At 40.0% G+C, this 20,009-nt stretch overlaps 1 protein-coding gene across 8 annotated transcripts in view; it reads right to left on the reverse strand.

Annotated features, from left to right (window-relative positions):
- Window positions 1-1,012: 1,012 nt before the first annotated feature.
- The window catches only part of NEK11 (NIMA related kinase 11), a 97,784-nt gene continuing 78,787 nt past the window's right edge, over window positions 1,013-20,009 (reverse strand). For 4 of the 8 annotated variants that reach the window (XM_075745667.1, XM_075745668.1, XM_075745674.1 and 1 more), the window contains 2 exons: window positions 17,589-17,685; window positions 1,013-2,331 (listed from right to left, as the gene is read on the reverse strand). In XM_075745667.1, coding sequence (XP_075601782.1) covers window positions 2,127-2,331; window positions 17,589-17,685 — 302 coding nt within the window. In that variant the 3' untranslated portion in view covers window positions 1,013-2,126. The remainder of the gene's footprint in view (window positions 2,332-17,588; window positions 17,686-20,009) is intronic. The other 4 variants (XM_075745669.1, XM_075745670.1, XM_075745673.1 and 1 more) reach the window with 1 other exon arrangement.

A 20,009-nucleotide genomic window follows, 5' to 3' on the forward strand; every position in this document is an offset into this window, starting at 1 on the left:
TAAAAGGCACTGTGATTTCTTTTTTGCGTGCAACAGGCAAAAGTACTCCTCATCAGAGAGCAACCATTTCCCTGAGGGTAATCTGCATGGCTGAACTATGTTTTCCAGGCTTTACGGGTTGCCCTTTAATGATCTCTCTGGTGCTTGAATGCCTTAGAGAGCCTGACCCATTCCTATGCAGCTCTTTTTTCTTGCATGCTGCAGGAAAAGTCTGATAAGGCGTTCCTCATTAATAAAAAGGAATTGATTGCTTACACAGGCTGTTTTTGAAGTTTATGTGATAAATCACCCTGAATCACAGCCAGAGGTAAGTGCAATAGTCAAGATTATCTCCCTCTGACATTATTCTCGCCATGTGTTAGTTACTTTGCTTTGTCAACCTTTTAGTCCCTGCAACATCCAAGCACTCATCCTATATCTTGGACTTTGGCACTACTGTTTTTAAATGGTCTTAAATGAAGTCATGTACAAAAAATGTGGGAGCAAGTACAGAAACACAAGATTGAGAAAGATAGGCAGTGTAAGTACAAGAAGAAATAACAGGAAAGAGACTGAAACCTGACTGAGAATCTGTGCTTCAAACTGTCTTTCCACCTATGGGATATGAACCACCATACAGAAGGAAAAAAAAAAAATGTTTCCCTACCTCCATGAACATCAGTATGGATTTTAGCCTCTGGTTTGCAACACCATGTATTCCGAATAAAAGCTGAAATCAGACATGACAGATTCTCCTATTACTTTGAGTTGGAAGTATAATGCCACATCTTCTGTAGCTGGGCATGTCCTTTGCTTCCTCAGTTTGTCCTGCTGCTGAGATAGATTAAGACAACTCTACTTACCTTTCCATTTGAGTTTCTTAAAGCACAAAGATGGATCAGCGGCACTGCTTAATTTACTATCAATACCAGTATGCTTAGCTGTAAATAACTCAACTCACATCAAATAGCAAAGTTTTTTGATATTCAGATTATGAATTTTTTTTTAATTTATTTAAGTCAGTCCCTGAGTCCTTTAAGACTTGTGGCACAAAAGCAGGAAACATAAGGACTATAATGGCTGATGCCTAAAATTAATTTGGTCCACAATTCATTTGAGATTCCTCTATAGATTGTACCACTTTGTTATCCTTTAGCATTTTAGATGGATGAAGGAGTTCAGAATGCAGAATAAAGGAGGAGGCAGAAGGAAAACATCTGGTATTTAATCAGACCATGATATATAGTTGAAATCCGCAAAAGTGTGATGCATAAACACTAAGAAAAAACATTAACAGTAACCATGTGCAAACCAAAAAACCCCAGTTTATTGTTCCATCTGTGTACAATGAATTTGATCCAAACCTCTCAGAAGTCACAGTAAAGATTCTTAGCTAACATAATCAGCTATAGCTCAGGCCTCACATCTCTGTCTCTATAAATGCATGTATACATGGACCTTGTATACATGTATACATGCATGTCTCTATATATGTATGGTGTATGGCCAGACATCTTTCTGCCTCTATGGATTTACATACCTATCTCTGTGTATGTGAGCATGCATATATGTATATAAATATACACACAGGCATGTATTTTCACAGTTCCTTTGAAAGTCACGCAGATTAAATGCAGGTCTTTTGAACAATGAATAATAAGGCGGCAATTAGTGGCTGAGAAGCCATACATATACATGTATGTTAAAGGCTAAATCTGCCAAAGTACAAAAAATACAGGCTTAAATGTCATGACGACCAGTTAGCGCCAGAATCAAAGGCAGCCGGAGCCTAATCCTGCACCACTTCCATCAGAGGCAGCTTTGCTGGCGATGGTCCGAGTGCAGGACTGGTGCCTGGCCAAGGCCCAGGAGAAGACCTTTCTTAACTGGTGAAAAAGGGACGCTGGTAACGGTGAATCCTCCCCTTCACTGTCACAAACATTTGTTGTTCTTCCTGCCCCTGTAATCTGTACCATATTTACCCACTTCTCACTACAGTCTGGAATCTTAAATGGACTTTACCCACATGCTTATGTACTACGGTTACTTTCCTCAAATACCTCCCGTACTTGCTCGCTGGCCTGAAGAAGGCAGCTCAGCACTTTCACTCCTCCTTGCCATTTCCAGTCTTGTTACTGACACACATTTTACAGCTGAAGATGTGCTTCTGAAGCCTGTAGCTGCTCCTCGAAGTAGAGAAGCTGATCCACTTCAAAGCAATCGCTTGCTCTAGAAACCAGTTTCTCCAGGCGTCTCCTGATCTCCTCCTCACTGGCATTCTGCTGTCTGGCTTGCTTCAGATAGCTGTATACAGCCTCAAATACCTCTGCTCCCAGCTTCCCAATGGCAGATCTGGGGATAAGTATTACACGAAGGTCAAGTAAAAGTTAATTCACATCATATATTAATACAAGCAATAGCAAGTACTGATATTTTAAAATTTTGTAGCTACCTTTGATTGAAATGATATAATGATGCACTTTATTTGTCTGACAGTACAAGGAACTAAAAATTCCTGGGGAATTTCTCTATGATTGTTTGTTATACAAAGAGCCCAGGAGTAAAAATGTGGCCATATAGTAAAGTCATGGGAAGGATGGCCATCGTCGTCGTTACAAACCAAGATCCCTTTTCATGCCGAATCTGACATACCGTTTTATCTACAGCAAGCCCAGTATACACAAATCTATTATTGCCTCTGGATTTCATCAAAACCAAAAGGAGCATCCCCAGTCACCCGTACACCGGTGGCATTTTATGCACACAAACACACTTCAGGATTCATTGCGTTATTTTAGCTTCTATCAAATAACAAGGAAACCATTGTACAAGATCAGCGTGAGCTAACTGACACTTTTTTCTTTTCCTACAGCACTGTCCTTTCATAAGACAGATCTGTAATTCAGTGACAAAGAATACACTCACAGGATCTTAATGGTGATTTATAAAGAAGATCTGTTTGCATACTGCAAGACAATTAACAGAACATCTTTTTTTTAAAGGCAAACACCTTTAAATTCATGTGTCACTAGCCACAGGTAACATAACACAAGATTTTGCACTCAGTGATGGGTTCATAATATTTTGATGAAAATATTGGAGTAATCTTCCTTCAGCATATCAGCAACTATCTGCCTGCTCTGCACACGTCTGCCACAGGAACCGTTTTCTTTCTTTTATATGTTAGAGCAGTTGAGATTTGATTGTCTTTAACTTCAGACTTGCACATTTCAGGAGTAATGATGCACTTATGCAGAAATTGAGCTGGACTAGTTGTCTCCTGGTGCCAGCATTAAGGCTCAGCACTCTACTACTACTCTGCACGTGGGTTCAGAAGGAGCATGCACAAGACTTCCCAAAAGCAGTTTAAATGGTCAAACCTGCACACCGCCCCCCAACAACACCACACACTCCAGCTGTACTTTATTACCACATAAGAGACTTCTGAAAAATTCTGTTGTTATATATAGTAGCACCTACTGCCGGTAAAAATGGACAATACATCTAATATGGTATTTTTGCCTGAAGAATATCCTAGGTGACTGCTCTGACCTCACAAGGAGGAAACACTTCTCCTCACATCCCTTCTGCTCTCCGCTTTTCTGCAGCTTGGTCATGCCCAGCTGTGATCCCCCCCTTTGGCTACACATTGCCCTTCCCTCTGGCTCCTGACACAGGGGCAGATCTGGAACCTGGGGCAGAGAAAGCCCAGACCCACGATCAGAAGCCAGAGGGCCAAGCTGGAATCTCTGCAGGTCCAGACCTGATTCAGTTCTGCTTCCCATAACTAGAAACTGCCCTTTTTTTGTACCAGCGGTGCTGTTCAGGCAAAACCGTGAACTGTTGGAAGTGATTAATTCTCAGACACTGGAAACCTAGGGATTAGATTAGCACAGAAAGCTAAATAGGGTAGAATAGCTAGAGATTTGTTTGGCAAATAATGTACATTTCTTCACAAAACTTCCTAAGAAATATCACAGTATTTCGCTCTAACACTTAAAAATCAATATCTGAGAAGCTATTTTGAAATCACTGCTACTTCATCAATGCCTTTACTGACTCCTCTCTCCCTCTTAGACAAGTATGCTTAATTTTTTGGCAGTTCTGTCTATTTAAAGATGAAAAATTAAGCAAACAGATACCTCGGGAGTATTGCTTCTGCTAATAAATGTGACCTGCAGACTTGAATCTTTTCAGTTAAGCTTGGCAGAGCATGGAAATCAGCTCATCTATGTAATAGCTGATACAATAGAATTAGGAGGAAAATGTTCCTAGGTTGAAAATTAAAGGGTAGGTAACAAAAATTATAACCTGCTTTTACAAAAGAAGACATCAGGCTCTGTTTGGACTTGAGAGCTGCATTAATGCGAGCCTCCTACCACATCATGCTTTTTCTGTCACAGAGGCAGAAGTGTGGGATGTAAGGCAGTAAATGTCGAACAGACATTACTGAGTGAATCTATCATCCTGACGGAGGGAAGGGGGAAGTGGCTTCCTGGAAAACGAGGTTTGCCAATTATGGCCCTGATCCTGTGCTAGGGAATATTTTTCCATCCCTGTGAAGTCCGACAGAGGCACAAGTACAGATTTTGTACTGCCCTTCTGTTTATAGTTACTTCTGTTTCACATGAAACCTGGGACACCTGCACAGCCTTATCACCAAATGTGCTGTGTGAGCTTCCATTTGGCCATGTTTTCTGATTTACTGGCACTTACTCTTTTTGTGCTATCTTAAAGCTCACTCACCTACAAAATAACTATTTTCCCCCAGAAATGAGCCATCCATCCCTTTCTCGGTCAAGACTACACAAGCAAAGGGGATACCTGACATCTGGGCTTTCATTACTCTGACAAGCTTTGTGGGACCGAACCCCATCCCACACTGCCCTAAATTGTTTCTCACTATGCTGGTATCAAAGGAGTTACATCAGCCCCTACCAACCAAGGGTCTGACCCAGGATGATACACACTAACTTGCTTAAATGTGGTATCGCAGATTGCTCCTTCATTTCACTGTGTTACAAAGGCTTAGATACACGGAGGGATTCATTGCTGGCATTTGAGCACTGTGTTTCCTAACTTTTAAGCGTCTTGTTCATGCAAGGAAATTTACAGCTCTGTGGTTGAATTCCTGTACAATGGAATCACCCAAAAGAGGCATCCACCCAATGCAACAGCCCACGACAACTGAAGACAGGCATATCCCAAATCTGGCTGGCTTTAGTGAATTTGGGAATCACCTCTGTCCACTCAGGACTCGCAGCAATTCAACACGACCATGTAGGTACCCCGCTATCCCCTTTTGCCCTAAAGTCTGTGGTTAGAGCATTCACCCAGAGAGCTGGAAACCTGGGGGTAGAAGGAAATTCAAACCCACGCTTCCCACAGCAGTGCCATCATCACCAGTCAGATTGGGGGACGAAGGACTCTCCTTCACCTTCATTCTGATTTGTATGAAAGCAGATGTAGTAGGCCAGGAGAGAATGAGCAGTGATAGAGGATAAGTCTGGATAGATTGAGGACTAAGGACAACATTGGAGGTATGTGCAAATGTTAATTGCATGAAAGAGTCCCTGGATAAAATAGTATGAGCAGTTCTTGGAATTCTTCAGTCCTTGGGACTGAAATCCAGGCTGTCACGTGTAAGTGACTACCCAAAGAGTGTGCTTTCTCACTGCAAACTGTAAGAGATTCAACAGTGAGTGCAACCTCCCTCGCTCCTTCTGGTTGCGGAGAGCAGCCCCAGTGCTCCAGGCAGGGGAGGCACAGGGCTGGGGACTTCCATAGCCTGAGGCATGCTGCGACCACCAACCTACTGGCTGGACAGCAGATATTGCCAGTCCCCACACTGTCATCCATGGAAGCTGTGGTTTGAAATAAAATGCCTCTTGCTGCCAGCTTTTGTGCAATACACAATCCGTGCCGAGAGAAAAATAGCTGGAACAAGCCCCAAAGGCCATAGAGACAGATATCTGATTTGTGGATAAAGATGGGGTTTGGGCACGAGATAGGGACTTGGTTCTATCAAGGCTAAGGCACTTCAGAGCACGTGAGAAGCAATAAGAATATCAGCAAAATCATAGGCATTTACCGCTATGACTCACTGCCAGCGTTAGAGGGGAGCTAAATAGGAGCCTGGAGAACTGCAATTTTATACTCAGGGTGTCTAAAAATGTTCCAAGTCATTTAGTGGATCTGGGCCCAAATGAATTTATCAGGCTATCTGGTGTTTTGCAGCTGATTTCCTATGCATCAGTTCAAAATTACTAAAATTTGACAATATAATAATGTTGTGTTCTCAACAGGCTGAGGAAGTTGTAAATCTTTCCCTGGGTGAACCAAAAAATTTCTGTTATCCAGTGGGTCTTTATTTTGCCTATTCTGTTACTAGCCACATATTAACATTTCCCTTCTGCTCTGGAGATCAATTACAATACACCTACCTTTATGCAGCACTGACAAAAAAACACAAAACAAGATTAGTCCCTATGGAGTCCAGCAGTATTACTTAGGATTCCCATCAATACATCCAACTTTGATTTGTCCCTGAACATGCTATTTCTAAGCATTTATTTATTAACCTTACATTTCTCTTTAAAACAGAGTACAATTGTGCCACTTTGCAGCTACCCAGTAGTAACATGAATCTTGGTGATTGTTACGTTTATCTCCTGAAATGACTCTGCAAAAGAATCAGGAAATTACATATCTTTGATCTCATACAAAATATTGTTTTCTAACTGTACCAGAAAATCTTAGAATATCTGCTACAGCATCTCACGGTTCAGTAAGCAAACAGGTTTATCTCAGTTACAACACAAAAGGTCCCTTTCCTCTCAAGTTATCTTCCTGTCATTCAGTATGTTGGCATTACTGACTATGAATGATTAAAACTTCTCTGAAACTTGAAAGAAACCGCTCTGGGTTCAAAAATCCATTTGCAGCAAAGCTTGTCTGTTGCTCTATAAAGACCCTTTGAGATCTGCTACGAGAAGTGCATTGTAAGTTCCATGATTTATTTTTTAGGAACTTAATTCTAAAGGAAGTGCAACACTTTTCTAGTTCTGACAGCCGTTCAGTCTTGGGAATGTGAAAAGTATGGCAGTCTAAGAAAAGGGCTTATGAAAAAAAAAAAAGGAAATGGAAAGAATTATTATATAAAAACTAGTAAAAGAAAATCTGCATTGTTAATTTTAGCCCCTACCTTCCCCTTCAAGCCTCAGTGGACTTTGACTTTCATCTTATTATTGCTGAATGAAAATTTTTTCACTTGAAGACACAATGATAATTTTCATAATTCATCCTTAATTACTTCATAATTTCTGAATTAAAGCACCTTAATTTGATTGCAAACAAAACTCTCTGATGTCCTACTTCAAAGACTGGCTAAATCTAAAGCATATTTAGGACATGTTTTCCCATGAGCTAAGCAGGATCTTATTATTAAAAGCTGTAGACACACAGCTGAAAAAATATCAACAATAATATTCTACATATATCTCATTTTCCGAGATAAATAAATTTGTAAAATAGTAATTGAAGCTGACATCTGCTCTTGGAAGAAGCGTGAATTAGACTTTAGAGCTGCTAGTTGAATTCTAGCTACTACTAATTTAGAATATAGTTTGTCATAAGAGGAGATGTTTTTTTCAGTTTTTCCCACAGGAAAAAAACAACAAGTCACAACAAAACCTGGTCATTTAAATCAAAGCTGAATTTTAAAGTCTTCCTATATTAACAAATTTACTGTCGATACTAAAAATGAGAGAGGAAACAAGTTTGTTTATATACAGCTATTTCAGGAGGTAAGACAAGTGAAAATGACACAGTTTAGTGCCCATGAAGAATTATCTGAAACACACTTCCCTGGGCTGCAGTCTCTTTATATGCATTCTGCGATTTCCTAGCCTTGGTAAAATTATTTTAAACAAGATCTCAGTTTTTAACAGTGTCATGGCATACAAAGAGTCTTTGAAAAGTCATCTGTTTAACTCATTCAGCAATCAAGTAGATCAAGTAGAAATTCGAGGCACATTTAACACATACCTGATGCCATCTACTTTGTTTATCAATGCATTTCTTGTAGACAGATGTGTCTGAAGAGCAGCACAATATACTGCAGATAGAGATCTAGGACTTTTATTTTTTTCCCCAAAAGTAAACATTTAATACCTGAACACTTTTCAAAATAAAACCCTGGTCATTCCTGTCTCAAATCTCTTGGAAAATCAAGTAATTGTACATCTAGATGCCTGGAAATATGGCATATGAAAGACTAATGAAGATTCCTATTAAAATTTACAGAAACATAACAATCATAACAATCATGGAGGGCTGGAGCACCTCTCCTATGAGGACAGGCTGAGAGAGTTGGGGTTGTTCAGCCTGGAGAAAAGGTGGCTCCAGGGAGATCTAATTGTGGCTTTCCAGTTTCTGAAGGGGGCCTACAGGAAAGATGGAGAGGGACTGTTTATCAGGGAGTGTAGTGACAGGACAAGGGGTAATGGGTTCAAGCTGAAGGAGGGTCGATTTAGATGATTAGATGTTAGAAAGAAATTCTTGACTGTTAGAGTGGTGAGGCACCTGGAACAGGTTGCCCAGAGAGGTTGTGGATGCCCCATCCCTGGAAGTGTTTAAGGCCAGGTTGGATGAGGCTTTGGGCAACGTGGTCTAGTGGAGGGTGTCCCTGCCTGCAGCAGGGGGGTTGGAACTAGATGATCTTTGAGGTCCCTTCCAACTCAAACCATTCTATGATTCTATAATATACTATCTCAATAATTTGTCAGGTAGTAGATTCACAAAGATAGAACCGAAGCTCACTCCGAAACATGACTGAACCAGAAAAATTGCCATTAAGCTAAAGTGCATTTTTCCAATACTCAGCTCCTTTTAATTTCCTGCAGAAAAATGTTGATGGAGATACATGTCTAACGAGTTACCTTAAAACTAAGAGCAAGGTTAGGCCTTACAAGTACTAGTATCCTCTGGTTTTGTCACAATCCTTGGCCATGTCTGGCTAATGTAAACATAGTACATATACTACTGTAAACGTAGTACAGTTGGATTGGTATCTCCAAACTCTGAAGACCAACATCTCATGAAAACACGCTGCTCAGCAAGGAGGTTCACTGCAGAAGGAGACAGACCTGCGACACAGCCATCCCTGACGCTGTTGCACCCCTGAAGCGGTGCCAAATGCGGTGTTTTGGGTCTGCTAACTTCCCCTTCATGCAAGGTAGTTTTCATGTTGCCCAGTCTCTGGTGTTTTAACCCATGGGCTATTTTTTATGATACCAACTCTGCATTGCTCACCTGCTTCCACATGGGGAACATGAGATGTATCCTTAATGACTTATGTATACAAAAGAAAGAAATCACTATGTGATGATTGAGAAAAAACATGGTGAAGAAGGAAAAGGACAGATTTTTCTTGCAGACAAGTACAGTATTAAAAGTAGCAAGACAGAAGCAACGTGGGAAACAGTAAACGCTGGTAGCCCTGGCAAGGGTTTGGTGAATGCTCTTTGCGTATTCCCTACCTATAGTTCTCCCAAGTGCCCCTGTAAACCTCCCAAAGGTCGCAATGCTGCATCTAGTAAACACATCTAGTCAAGATTCTTCAAGTGGTTCTGTATTGAAAATAGACTATATAATTAATGCTGCATGAAAGCATTCTCACATTTGCAAACTATTGACAAAATCAAGCCGTTGTTAGAAAACTGAACAGCTCAATTCATGTATTATGTATACACAGCACGAGAAACGAGGGAAATCATGCTTTTTGTGCAAAACAAAAACATATATTAGCCTAATTCTCCTAATGTGTTGAGTGTTTGGGGCTACTTGATGTTTTAAGATGAGTGAGTCTATACTTATAATTTTACATGTTTTGTTACTGGATAAAAACTCTCTCTCTAGCACTAAAGCAATTATGGCATTACTGTTCACTCTAAAAACAATTCTCAAAATTTCAGGATTATGGAATCTATGGATCTATGACATACAGCTCAGTCAAGAAGCTGAAAAAGTCTTGAGCTTTCTTTACATATCTAAGTAAATTCACAAAATCTTACACTTTAAGGGTTGGACCTGAGGTTTAAGTAACATGCAAAATGAGCACCAGGATGAGCATCCCAAGAAAATACATCAAAGTTAAATTGTGCCCTTTTTTGTATGTTAGCTAATAGATACACTCACTCTAGCTACCAAGTTTGATCACTTCATTCATTCCAAAGTGCTAAGTAACTCTGCTAAGAACTGCTGAAATTATGGCACTGGCAGGTGACATGCTGTTCCCATCCTCAGGAAGGAGAGGAGAGGTACAAGCTTCTCAAAGAACACTCTACAATTTGCAATAGAAGTACAGGAAAAAAGCAAAGGGAATGGTCACCCAGCCTAATTTTATACACTTACCTTAGTTGGCTACCACCTTTGGCACCGGCACAAGAGAAACAAAACTCTTACAGGTAAATTCAGAATAGGAGCCTAAAACATATGCTCTGAACTATTCTGTGTTTTTCCACAAAGAGGGCCCAGAGAAGTTCACAGGCACCTAGGAAAGGTTGCTGGAATTGGGCTATGTGACTGTCCTCCTGTACAACTACTCCACTCAATGCCTGATTAAGCCAGGCAGTTGAGTATTTGCATAACATTAGGCATCTGTTGCCTTTCTGAAGACAACCGACTACTTGTGTTTAACATTATGTACAAGCTGAAGTACTTTCCTGAACTGGGGCCTTAATCTTTGGCACCTTTACTGAGACAACAAATGAAGCAACTACACATAAATATCTGTGGCCAGTTTTACAGCAGATACAGCAAATAACCTAGTACTGATTCAATTTAGGTTACATAGCGAAGGCTTCATACTGGAAACTACTTCAGAGAAGCCAACAAATGTTCTATACTACAGACTAGTTGAAAACCCAAGAACATTTGGATTAGTGACCTGGGATTTTAATATGTAATTCTATTTTCCATAATCATTGGGCTAGAGCGATACATAGACACTACCTTCAAAAGCAAACAGGAAAAAAATTAGTAAAACAAACTGCTATTGCCAAATACCTTTCAGTAGCAGCTACTCAATTCCTGTATTGCTTGTAGCCAGCAGGGCAGCACGTTAAGATCTATATAATCAGTACACCCCCATCTAACAATTAAATTATAGATCACTTGCAACTTTCGCTGAGCTCAGGCATATTGAATCTTGTTGTGAAGACTAATAGAGGCCCTAAAGCTGAACAACCACTAAAATTGAAAGTCAACAGCTATAATATTCTGGGCACATGGAATGAACGCTCTTGGCCATTTTAAAGATGTCTTCATTTCCAACTCAAATGTACAGAACTTCTGTCCCGTTACAGCAAGAAAACCAATTCAACCTGCAAGTGTGAAACCTGAGCTTTGTTAATTGGGTCACTGTTGCTTTCTGTGTGCCTCTGCATGTATTGGGCAGAAAAGGAGAAGCCACTAGTAATGAACCATTTCTGGAGAAAATTGGATCTTACCAAGTATTTTGGCATATTTCTTGTATGGAAGACAGGCAAGGTCTGAATTAACACAATGGATTTTCCAAGATTCACACATTTTCACACCTCTCCCCACCTATCACTCTGATCTTGAAGACACAATTTGATGCATCTGGATACCAGGGATCACACCATTCCTGATGTAAGGATGAAATGCTGTGTGTATGCAATCTGAACGAGAACCAGGATAGTACCCTAGAGGAGTCCTGAAGATTAGGACCCCACCAGGAATTGAGCAGCAGCTGTCAAACTATCATCAGGAAGATATTCACAGGATAACTATCTCCAGGATGCCTCAGTCCTTTTGGAAGTGAGTGGAACTTTGCCTCTTTGAGTGCTCTGAGGTTATGCGTAGTTTTCTCTTCCTGGATGGTAACAGTCCAAACCACATAGCTGAGGAAGGCAGAGACAGAGGGTCAAGACAGGAAGACAGGCAGCCAACTCTTGCTGTGGAAAGGGGAACAGCATGGACAATGGGAAGAAGGTGAATGAAGACCCACAGAAAATGCCTGGGGAATTAGACCATCAGCTCTAGCTTTAGCCTTGAGGGGAGACTACCACATCTCCTGCTGAGGATTCCTCATTCCTGGGCATTAGCCACTGCCTCACTCACCTTCATTTCTTCTGAGGAAGGAAGAGCCCAGGATTCACTCATTCCCACTTTCTCTCTCAGTTGCTTCCTTGAGACACCAACAGCTCACAAAACAGAAGCATTCATTCACTTCTCCCTCACAGGAGCAAAGAACCAAGTTCTCAGCTTGGTCATGTTAAAGGCGGGTTCAACTCTCCTACTGTTCCTGGCGAGTTTCACTGTATTCTCACTTGCTTGTAAAGCAAACAGCAAAACCAAATACTTCAGACCTTCAAATCTGGATCTGGAAGGTAAGTATGCAATTATCTTGAAATAGATTAACAGTAAAAGAAAGAGAAACTCATGGGCTGTTTAATGTGTTTCCATAGTGAGTTCATTTGGCCTTGAACAACTCAGAGATAGAGTCTGGCCTTTAAAAATTGAGGTGTGAGAAAGACCGTGACAAGGAGCATGGATATTTAACTAATATTTTAGCTTAGCAAATGACAAGTAAAAAGCCACAATTATGCTGTAAGGTGTCTTGGGATCACCAGACAGAAACTATTACCAGAAAAATGGAATGTTGAACAAAACAACTATGATGTCATGGGTAAGAGGAAATTCCATGCCAAAAACATTCCAGGATCACTATTCTCAAGAATAATGTCCTCTATTTGTCTGCAAAAAACAGTCATAGCTCAGACAGTGTCAATAAACTTCCTTACCAAACATGTCTTCTGTCTGTGAGAAGACATCTTATTTCTTGTGCATGTTTACATAATGACACCTTCAACATGACAGTCAATGACAAGTAGAAGGTCAACGAGAAATTTTTTATGGAAGTCTAAAAACCCAATTAGCTTTTCTATATTTGTTGCTTTTGTCTTCACCTAAAGCTGCCCTTGGTGATGTCAATAACAAAATCAGTTTCAGAAGGCTCAGAGCTGGCCCTGAGGAAGGTCCATCCAGCATATAATGAAACACTAAATCAAATAATTAGTTTCTTTACTGCAGTAGTTCAAAAACGTGCAGAAATAAATGTACAAAAAGTCTTCTATAGTTTAGGCATTTTTAGGACTACTTAAAGAATATCCAGTGCCTATTCAATGACTTCAATATGACCTTTCTTTCTGAATTTTTAAGATAAATGATACATTTGATGCCAATGTCACAAGCCCAAGCATATATGCATACTGCTCATGAGTCTAAACCAATAGTGTTACGAGCATTCACAGGAACAGAATAAAAATATCACCAAATGCCTTTTCTCCATGACTTCTGAAAGACGGCTTTACTTACACTCAGCAGGTGATGATGAAGTCTTTTGCTTGATCATGGCATGCTGCTGTGTGTAAGACTTCAGGGACTGACTAAGAGGTGCTTACTGCTGTGCTAAAGGATTTTAATTTACTTAAAATTTGGGGCATAAAAGCCTTTTCCTTTTACTGACATACACTTTATTGAATTCTGAACTGCATATTAAAGTTCATGGCTATTAAAATGACTCATTGTATATATTCATGGATACCTCCACAAAGCAGCACAAAACACTCTGTACCAAGTTTTTTTTTTCTTTATTTCCTACGTTTTTATTTCTCTTTATATTTTCAGGAAAGAGAGAACAAGATATACATTCTATTCCATAGCTATTCCATTATTCAAAAACTAGCCTTACTCTGTAAAAAACAAATCCTGATTTTACAAAGCCAAGAAATTAATTTTGAGTACAATGCTGAAGAGTCTTCAAGGGAAAGCCTCCACTCACTGGACACCTGGAATACAAATACTACATAACACAGGGAGATGCAATTGTGAATACAGCCAATTGTACCAACCCCCCTTGATAAGGCTTGTTCTTTTCCACAAATGTCTGCACACACTTGTCTTATTTCTCACCTTCACTTTTTCATTTTAGATCATGAAACCCTGCACAGACTTGAGATGTCAAGCATGCATCATAAGACTTTCCACAAGCTTCTGTCCTGCCAGACCCTTCCCTATGGTCAAATTGTGGCTGAGGTGGTCAAAAACTTGGAAAGAAGGGCCTTGGAATAAGATAGAGTAAGCTGAAAGAAGCAGAAAAATGTTTTCAGCTAGAGCTCTAAACAAGTTGGGGGTGTCTCTTTTAATGTAAATTACCCAGTCCCATGGATGGGAACCATCACCATGAGAATGAGATAGTTGGTGGCCATGACAGAAAATACCAAGAAACAGCTCCTCCTGTTTCCTGCATCTAACATGATTCCTCAACCTAAAATCCCAATATGAGGAATATGAGTCACACAACTCTGATTTATATATTTGTTTGACTTCTCACTGTTAACAAGCAAGGCTGGGAAGGAGCATAAGGAGAAAAAGCTCAGATGATTATCTTTGATGGAGCTTGTTGAAGAAATAGAGATTTCTTATCAACACTGCAGAAGATCCCAATATCAAAATGCTTAGCACTGAAGTAGAAGTTTTTGTGGAGAGAATGAACTCAACTTGAAAGGTAAAGTTAAATCTCTGCTGCTATAAACGTTATAATGAATATTGAATACCGAGTATACAAACTAGAAATTATTGTCATTGGAGTAGGTGATTTTATCATGACTTTTACTGAGAGGACAGCAATTCAAAATGCTGGAACAGAGTGCAACGGGAATTGGAAAGAAGATGCCAGGGAAAATATTGAGGGATGTAGTGAAGGAAGCAGGTGACTGAATCATAAACACTATCAGGTTGTCTGTAGGTTAAGCACTGAGTCTTTTTTTTTTTTTAAACTTAAAACAGAAGTCTCCTACCTACCATATTCAAGAACATCTGTGGCTTCCTTCTACATTCCTGTAAGGACTTTTAGTACAACTTCTCTCACACATGAATATAGGTATAAAGACCTGCATAAAAATACAGTAGAATCTACCGAAACTGCCACTCTGATAAGCAGCAAGTCTCTTTGACAAAGAACATGTTCAGTGCAGCACAATATGATGACTCAAGCAATGAGCACATCACAACTTGTCAAGTGACTGTCCTGCTGCACTTGTTTGCAAGCCCATATCATTCACACGTCAATTAAAAATGGCTAAAAGATCTTTTTGCTGTTATACTCCGTGTGATTTTACATGAATCCACCATTAGCATCTGAAAATGGCACTGATCCCAGACCTTCATACTTCTGTTTCTATAGTGACTTGCCACCTAGACAGATTTCGCTGCACTTCCACATTGTCTCCACTGCTCTTCTTTTCTGTTTCCTCATAAGAATTCCAGCTACTCATTTTCTTTAAGAGAAAAAAACCCCACATTCTCTCTTTCATTAGAAGCTGTCAACTGGAAGACCCCGCCATAAGTCTGTGGCTTTCTGAGTAAAACTGAATAACCCAAGTTTAAATTATATTAGCCTTGCCTAAGCACCACTGCCGTGTGGATGAAGTACAACACATCACATGAAGTTTGCTGAGGGATAAGCAGAGCAGTTGACGCTTTATGCATCATTCTGCAGCCAGATGTACTTCCTTCTTGCCACTGAAAACTCCCCCGCTGTGCTCTGTGTATTGGCCACGTGTAAGACTTTGCAGGCATCTCTGTGTATGTGTGTGCTGGGTACTGTGCTCACTCACTTGTCTCTTAACGCCCTAGTTTCCAAGCGATTAACATACTCAGTCACCTTTACATATTCAGAAAATGGCAAGGTCATAGTATGTTTAGAAGAAAGGGCAATAACCTGACTAAGTGTTTTGATAGACTTCTTTAAAGTAGCTATTATAGTGCACAAGAGATCTGTACCTTTACCAAAAACCCCCAAATAAACCCAAACCACACCCCTCCCCCTTAATTTGTTCTCTTAATGAATGTAACTTGAAAATTATTCATGGGTATGGTCTGTGGGAAGTTCTCAAGATGCTGGCTGGGCAGGTCTTTTGGCCTATAAACCCAGCTGACTGTTCTCATTCAGGAATTAAATGACTAGGAAAGTGTTCCAAAACCAGGAAGTCTAGTGCATTAAATGTGAATTACTGCAGTTAATCAGGCTTTTAATTAGCATATGGCTAGTTTATAAAATATTCTGAAATGTGACATTTCCAAAGGACCATATAACAGCACTTCCAAATTCTTCAGCCTTTAACCACCACTATGTGCTTATCCTATCAGAACCAACAAACTGTGAAAACCATGAAACAGCACTGGAAAAACAGAATCTGAAAGAAGCCATTTAATCGTACCTCAGCCCTAAAAGCAATGACCATGAAGTTCAAATAGTTAAGGCTTATCCTGTAACCATGAGAACACAAGGTGAAAGCAGTAAGATTAGTAGGCATTTTGACTAAACAACCTCACCTTACAACTAGTTGGCACAACATGACACATTTTTTTTATTTTTATAAGTACTTTCCATGAAAAAGGAATGGAAAGCAATCAGAGCGGCAGGCTGTGAGACCTGCTGACTGGTTGCACAATAAAGGCTAAGCCATGAAGTGAAACCCTAGGAGCCGCTGCATCTTTAAATATCATAAAACTGAACAACTTCTATCTGGAACAAATCTAATTGGTATTTGCCTTGAACACACGGTGCATTTGGCACTGTAATTTGTTTTAAACAGTGATTGGCATCAACGTTGCATTTATTTTCTTTAGGGGATTCACTTAAATAACTGTTAGTATTAACTGAACTTATTTGTATTCTGATAACATCCACCATATTGTTGGCACTATCCACCCACACAAGAGAAAACTGCCCTTTTTTAAAGAGTTTACAATCTGAGAACAGTTGAATGCTGCAACACTGCAAAGAAAATTTGAGTTCAGAAATAATACATAGCATTATGATTATCAAATCAGTACCTAAATTAGGGTGCAATAAATCTTGGAAGGCCAGAAATTAGTGATTCAAGATAAAAGCTCAAGATACATTAACCATTACATTCTAGAAAGGAAGCACTGGTCTTTGTTTTAGTAAGACACTGAAATCTTTATTAATAAAGATGGGGTTTCAAAGATGCTGAAAACAATTAAGACAGTGAGTTTCAAAGGAAGCTGCACATGTAAATTCCTCTATCTCATTTGAAAATCCCAGCCAACAGCAGGAATCATGTTTGGTTTAAATCATCATATCATCATGGGAAACAAATCCATTAGTCTTTCGTTCCAGGCAAGAATGAAGTGTGGGTGAGGGAGCAAACATGGTGGGAACACAGATATCTGCAGGTGATTTATGGGCATGTGCTGAGCTAATAAAGAAAGCAGAGTTCAGAATGACAGAGACAGCAGTGAAGGCAAACTAGATCCTGGAAGGATGACAATGATTGTGCAGATTATGAGAAAACAATCAGAAGTGACAGTCAACCTTCATCCTCTGTGGAGGCAAGTAGGCATCCAGTCTATAAAGAATACCATACCATCCACTTTTTGCTGAAGGGATTTTTTGGGGCGGGGAAAAAACACACAGTTTTCTTTGCTGTGTTCTGCAGTTTTTCAAATCCTTCCTCTTTGTCTGAATACTGGTAACACATAAATATGCTACTTACTCCCTCATGTGTTTCAGTTTGGTCTCAGCCATAGTGCTGTTGAGAGCTCTGAATCCCTGGGGCACCCCTGGAGACACTCCGGTGACAGTCCCCGAGCCTACAAATCAATGCAGAGACACATAACCTTATTCACCTTCATCCCCTCAGCTCTACTGCAGAGTCAAGGGCAGTCAGAAGGAAGACGACTATTCCTGTTTCTCACAAGGTAGTGCCACATTAATTAAAGATGAATTAGATTATTAAATGCACATTAAGGGCAACTCCTTCCTAAGGGACAAGTAGATTTATAGTTTAAAGGTACCAGAATTGTAAGAACAATTTCCCTTCTGTGTAGTGTACAGGGAATTACATTACAACAGAAAGGACAGTCACTTGAGGAAGTGCTGGGACAGATAAACATTCAACAAAATGAAATTTGCTTAGACAATATGTATTTTCCTCCATTGTTCTTGCACCTATTTATAACAGCAAGAATCTTCTTCCTAACAGGCAAGTCTCTCCTTTAGCTTGATCATTACTGTAAACTGCAAGTATTTAACTTATGACATCACTTTCCCTTCAGACGAAGGTACTCTTTTTATGTATGCATATACATATAAAAACATACCCATATATGTAAACACATATACATATGTGAGAAATATACATATGCATATACACACATGCACACACTCTTTCTGTTTACAGGCCTCGTGGGCTGTTACAATATTTGAGGCCCTAATGCTCACAGACTGCTGGTGTGCATCCACAGGAACACAGAAGTGCTGAATCACAGAGGACTGTCGGGGTTGTCAGCTCCCAGTATCCTGCAATTTCATGTTGCCATTCCATCACACAAGTCCCTGCTTAACCTAAGGAATTTATTTATTTATTGATCTGACTGCTCCCATAGAAGACAATTCCAGAGCCTCGCTGTGAGCTGGTGGCTAAAATCTCTCCTCTAATTTCCCAATGAAACTTCTTTATTGGCCAGTTGATGCTCATTTTTAACCTGTGCCAGTCCTTTTCTTTGGTTTACTCAGTTCTTACCTTCCCTTTTGCATACTCCTTTCATTTCTTACTAATTGGAAAGAGAGATCCTACTTCAGCTTTCAATTTGCTAAGCCAACTAAAGCAGCTATTTTAGTTTCTTCTTGCAAAATATTTGGCATTAGGATTTCACTTCCCAAAAGAGAAGAATATGTATCATGGTGGAACTACATCCCGCGTAAATGTGTGGGCCGTGGCACACAGAACCCAAGTTCTGAACAGACCCGGGAGGGCTCTGCATAGGATACAAACAAGCCAAAAGTCACACAAACACGTTAACACAATGCCTTGTCTAATTGAACACAGGCTCCCCTCCTAGCAGGGGTGTTTAGCTTGGAATCAGCTGAGGTTTAGTTTGGATTGTGTTAACATTGATCACATACAGCCTGAGGGAGCTTGCAGCTACTTTCCTGCTATGATCAGTACAGACACCCCCAGACAGCACTGAATGCTTCCCTGGAATGCATAATGATGGCTTTCCCAAGAGTTAAGCTCCTATATCTTACATGATTCTAGATCCTGATCACGTAAGGTTGAATATTGAGATAAAAACTTTCTGTGTGAGGGATCTTACTGAATCGCTCACAGTAAGTACCTGCTGGATTTGGAGCTTTGCTGGACCCAGAAAATAGGAAGTAGGCACGGAGGGAGACCACAGAAGAAATGGATTCCTGACTCTGTTATCTGGCTATGGACAAATTATTTGACTTTTTAAAACATTTTCCTAATTTCTCTTTACACCTAATGGCTAACAGTTGACTGGTGCCTAAGTATTACAACTGAGGTATAGCTAACATAGTTTAAAAGATAAAAAAAATGACAAGCTCAGTTCTCACTAGCAACCAATAACTTCACCCATTGATGCAAAAAACATTTCCTGATCATTTACTGTAACACTGCACATGCATAGCCAAACACTTTTACAGGGAGTCGGTGAGCATTCAATTACTTTAGCAGCATGGGAGAATTCAGCTATCCTCAGAGTAGCCCTGAGGAAACCACAGGCGCTGTGCAAAGCAATGCTCATGACTTATTTGATGGCATGCTCCTCTTTGAGTCGGCATAGAACTAAGGTCCAGATGTGGGGCTTTGGGGCTTTGAAAGCAATAAAAAATTGATGCCTCAAGCACCAATGATCTACGGAAAATATAATCTTTGCATTCTCCTAAGAAAGAGTATATTTAACCACAGGCCTCAGCTAAATTCTGGTATTACTATTATTACAGGGTATATCACTGTAGTAAGAGCTCAGCATACTCTTTCTGCTTAGTGGGTTCAACCTATTTATTGCTACAGTATCTCTTTCTCCTCCACCATTTCATTATTAAAGACATCCTTCTTGTTTTTTCCGGGATTCTAGGCTAAATAGTTCGTACTTTGTCTATTCTCCAC

Source organism: Balearica regulorum, chromosome 2 (assembly GCF_011004875.1).
Source record: "Balearica regulorum gibbericeps isolate bBalReg1 chromosome 2, bBalReg1.pri, whole genome shotgun sequence".
Classification (NCBI taxonomy): Eukaryota; Metazoa; Chordata; class Aves; order Gruiformes; family Gruidae; genus Balearica; species Balearica regulorum.